General features: G+C 37.9%; 1 protein-coding gene across 1 annotated transcript; it reads right to left on the reverse strand.

Moving 5' to 3' along the window:
- Window positions 1–334: 334 nt before the first annotated feature.
- LOC141614546 (zinc finger BED domain-containing protein RICESLEEPER 2-like) lies at window positions 335–3,633 on the reverse strand. Its single transcript, XM_074433292.1, has 4 exons — window positions 2,863–3,633; window positions 1,518–2,731; window positions 1,369–1,421; window positions 335–573 (listed from the first exon to the last, which is right to left on the reverse strand). The coding sequence occupies exons 1-4, from the start codon at window positions 3,631–3,633 to the stop codon at window positions 335–337; spliced, it is 2,277 nt and encodes a 758-aa protein (XP_074289393.1).
- Between the last annotated feature and the right edge of the window lie 657 nt (window positions 3,634–4,290).

The raw sequence follows: 4,290 nt of genomic DNA on the forward strand, positions 1-4,290 counted from the left end.
ATATATAATGAATTAAGCAAAGAATACAACCAAGAGAGTTTGTAAAAGATAATACAAAATATATAGAGAATAAGATTAGAAGAAAAGGATTAGCCAGAATCTTTAGAGATAATCTTATCATGCCCCCGCAAGACAGACGAGAGGATAGAAAGTCTGATCTTGGAGAGTAACATATGGAGCCGTGGCTGAGGCAGGGGCTTGGTCAAGGTATCCGCGAGCTGGTTGTCATTGTGAACTGGAGTAACACGTAGAGTACCCCTTTTTACCTTTTCCCGAATAAAATGGAAATCAATTGCAAGATGCTTCATACGGGAGTGAAAGACCGGGTTAGCATTTAGGTGAGTGGCACCAATATTGTCGCAAAAAATAGTAGAAGAGCTGGCAACTTAAAGTGAAGTTCATCCATTACATTCTCAAGCCAAGACAATTCCGTAGCAGCATTCGCAATAGCACGATATTTGGCTTCCATGGAAGAGCAGGCTACGGAGCGCTGCTTCTTTAAGCTCCAGAAGAGAGCATTACGACCCAGATAGACTATGTAAGCACCGATAGAGAGAGCATCGTCTTTATCACCTGCCCAATCGGAATCAGAAAAAGCATGAAGAGCAAAGAGCGTGTCACGATAAAGCGTAAGGCCAACATTGAGAGAGCCATTTAGATAACGGAGAACATGCTTGAGAGCCTGTGAATGGACAGTGGAGGGACTAGGGGTGCTAACGAGTCGAGTCGAGCGCGAGCCCAGGGGTGCTCGGCTCGAGCTCGAGAAGTGTGAAGGTGTGCTCGGCTCGAGCTCGAGCTCGAGCTCGTCGAGCTTCAAATGGGTAGGCTCGAGCTTGAGCTCGACATAATCATATTGGCTCGAGCTCGGCTCATGGGCTCGTTTTGGCGCTCGGCTCATTGGCTCGTTTCGAGCTCGACTCGTGGGCTCATGAGCTCGGCTCGTGAGGTTCTCGGATTATAGCTCGTGACAGCCAGGAATTCATTTAGATTTTTAACGCATTACAATTTTAACAACCAAGTCTCATGCTACAATACGATAAATTAATAGTTTGAGTACACATTTCCGTAATGTCTTTCTACGTTATTTTGACCAAAAACAATAATTCCCCACAAAGTCTACTAAAAATGTAAATAAAAATTATATAATCCATAACAAAATCATCTGTCGCCTCTTCAATCTTCCCATATCCCATCTTCATCTTCTACGAGCAATACATTATGACCTCATATGTCTCAGCGCATGTCCTACAGCAAAGTATACATTACACAATTAAGTTTGTAACGAAAATAAATAAGTTGAGTCCGACAAATAATTTTGGTACTATAAAAAGTGCAAATAATATACAGCCATGTCTTCCACTTAAATACCTAACCTATGGAAGTGGGAGATGAATTTCCTTCGGTTGATCCTCGCTTTTGTTCTGGAAAAAAAAACATTCACAAATCAAACAACAGCTAAAATAAAGTAAATGAACCAAATAAAATAAAGATTGTTTTCGGACTTATCAGTTTATTACCTTTTATTCTTTCGTTTCAATCCATATAATGATCGACACCAATCTCCGCTGCATAACAACATTTCTACTGCATCTGAACTCAATGAAGCACGATAAGGATCAATAACTCGACTACCCGCACTAAACGTCGCCTCAGACGCAACAGTGGTAATGGGAACAGCTAAGATATCAGCTGCCAGCCGAGATAATATACGAAACTTCATGGATTTATCTTTCCACCACGCCAAGGCATCTAAACACTCATCCTCATGAGGAACATAACACCCCTCGTCAAGATAATCATCAACTTCAGATTTCCTCGACTCAATTGTTGCCTCACTTCTCACTGCTCGTAAAAGTTCAGATAATCCTGGAGTGTTGCTCCTTATACTCATAGAAGAGCTACCTTCAGTTTCATCACTCTGCCCCGTAGGAGAATACATGGTAACATATTCTTTATATAGCTCATACAAGGTCTCTCTTACCTTGTTAACATTATCTCGAGCTACATTACCATCATCAGAAGGGAACATCTTTGGAAAAGTAATCTCCACAACCTTCATTTTCAATCGAGGATCCAACACAGCTCCAATTGCCATAAGCAAATTACATTGACCCCAATACTTATCAAACCTTTCTTTCATTTTTTTAACTAATTTCTTAACAAATTCATCAGAAGTGACTAACTGTGTATCCAACAACACTTTTATTCTATAAATTTCAGCCAAAAACAAATTAGAAGTAGGGTATTCAGATCCTGATATAATGTTGGTCGTATCATTAAACACTTCCAATATCTCGCTCAATTTTTCAATTTTCGCCCAATCTTCAGCACTAGGACAATAAGTATAATTACGATCTTCTTGAGCTAGCCTTGCAAACACCTTTTTGAACTTAATTGCACAAGCTAACATTTCATACGTTGAATTCCAACGAGTCTTGCATTCAAGAACCAGTCTTCTTTCTTTAAGGTTGAATTGTTGTACTAGTTCAGTAAACTTTTTGAGTCGTAGATCACTTTGATTAATATAATCAACACTCTCATGAACATTAGAGATAATAGTTTTCACTTCTTTAAGACCATGTTGTACCATAATGTTCAGAATATGTGCACAACAACGAACATGGAACAACTTACCATCACAAAGCAACCTTTTAGTGAGAGAGAAAGTGTCCTTGAGAACTTGAATACAAGTATCATTTGCTGAAGCATTATCAACTGAAATACTGAAAATCTAAAAAATAAAATAAAATTTGATAAGCTATTAATATAAGGTGTTCAAGTTATGTTCAAGTTAGTATGAACATGCTGAGTAGAAAATAAATCATAAGAAAAACGAAATATTATAAGGGAAAAAATACTTACTTTATTCTCTATATCCCACTCCTTTAGGCATTTGAATATGCAATTGGCTATGTCTCTTCCTGCTCGGGGAGGAGGTAAATGAACAAAATTCAAGACCCTCTTTTGGAGCTTCCAGTCAGAATCAACAAAATGACCCGTTAAGACCATATACTCAATCTTTTTAGGCTTTGATTTCCATAAATCTGTGGTCAAAGAAATTTTCTCAACACCTTTCAACAATGATTTTAGCTTCTTTTTTTCACTCTCATACACTTTAAAAGAATCACTTCTTATGGTATGGCGAGACATACTTTTATATTGCGGCATTCCCCGTTTCATCATCAAATTAAAACCCTCTTCCTCCACAATTCTAAAAGGATGCTCATGCATAAGTATCCAGTGTGCAATTCCCTCCCTCATCACTGACATGTCAAGTTGGCCATCATGTAAAGCACTGACTAAACCAGGTTGTGATGCACTCGCACTCGAATTAGATGGTAAAAAATTAATAAGCTTTTGCCTCTTAGAAAACAATGCTTTCTTCACACATTTATTTGAGTGCCTATTAAAATGAGATGTTACCCCGGATTTTAAGTGAGATAAAGCTTTGTCACAATACTTACACTTAGATTTCCATATACCCTTAACCAAAGTAGGGTCTAAAAAATCATTCCACACTTTGGCTTTCCTTTCTCTTTTGAAAGGATGGGGAGGTGGGCTATCCTCAGCAAGCACATCTTCGGTAGAATTAAGATGAGGGTGAGTATCCTCCTCCGTTACTTGTGCCTCCATTTATTCTTCAATTTCCATCTCATCGTCAACATTCACAAAATATTCTTCCACTATAGGACGAGTGAATGGAGAGGTAGGCTCTGATGGTTCTGCAATACATATAAGTAGATTACAAATAGATCCATGTGATTAAATAATTTACATTGAAATTCAAGTGCAAGATAATTAAACAATAAATAGAGAATTTACCAGTCATGGTTGTCCCTGTTTCTCCGGCTCTCTTATCCTATACATTAAGAAATTTAAATATCAAACTCGGTTCACAGAAAAATGGTAAAAAGTGGACCATATTTAACCATAAGTTAGTACACTAGTTCTCTGAAGATGAAACAACACTTGGGTAAAATAAAAATTAGTACACTGGTTCTCTGAAGATGAAACAATCAATAGTATTCAGTATGCAAATTCAATTGAGGACAGCAAGGAGAATTAAAAAAAATCCGGAGAAACAAAGAATCAGCAAGGAGAATTCTTATAAACAGAGAATCAACTAGGATTCTTATAGGCTTCTGGAGATCGAGCAAATTATCGTGTTAAACTTGTGGCGGTCTCGTGTTAATGTAATGTAAGACCAGCTCAAGTAACAAATAGCCACAATCTCGCCGTCGACTGCCGCAATTAGATTGTTGCAAAGCAACAAAGAATGCAATCATAACT

The sequence above is a fragment of the Silene latifolia genome, chromosome 11, assembly GCF_048544455.1.
Source record: "Silene latifolia isolate original U9 population chromosome 11, ASM4854445v1, whole genome shotgun sequence".
Lineage (NCBI taxonomy): Eukaryota > Viridiplantae > Streptophyta > Magnoliopsida > Caryophyllales > Caryophyllaceae > Silene > Silene latifolia.

Coding starts and splice junctions, on each gene's coding strand:
- LOC141614546 (XM_074433292.1), bottom strand. CDS start 3,633: ATGGAGGCACAAGTAACGGAGGAGGATACTCACCCTCATCTTAATTCT. Junction 2,732..2,862: donor AGTGGGATATAGAGAATAAA/GTAAGTATTTTT, acceptor TTTATTTTTTAG/ATTTTCAGTATTTCAGTTGA. Junction 574..1,368: donor CTCCCACTTCCATAGGTTAG/GTATTTAAGTGG, acceptor CCGATTGGGCAG/GTGATAAAGACGATGCTCTC.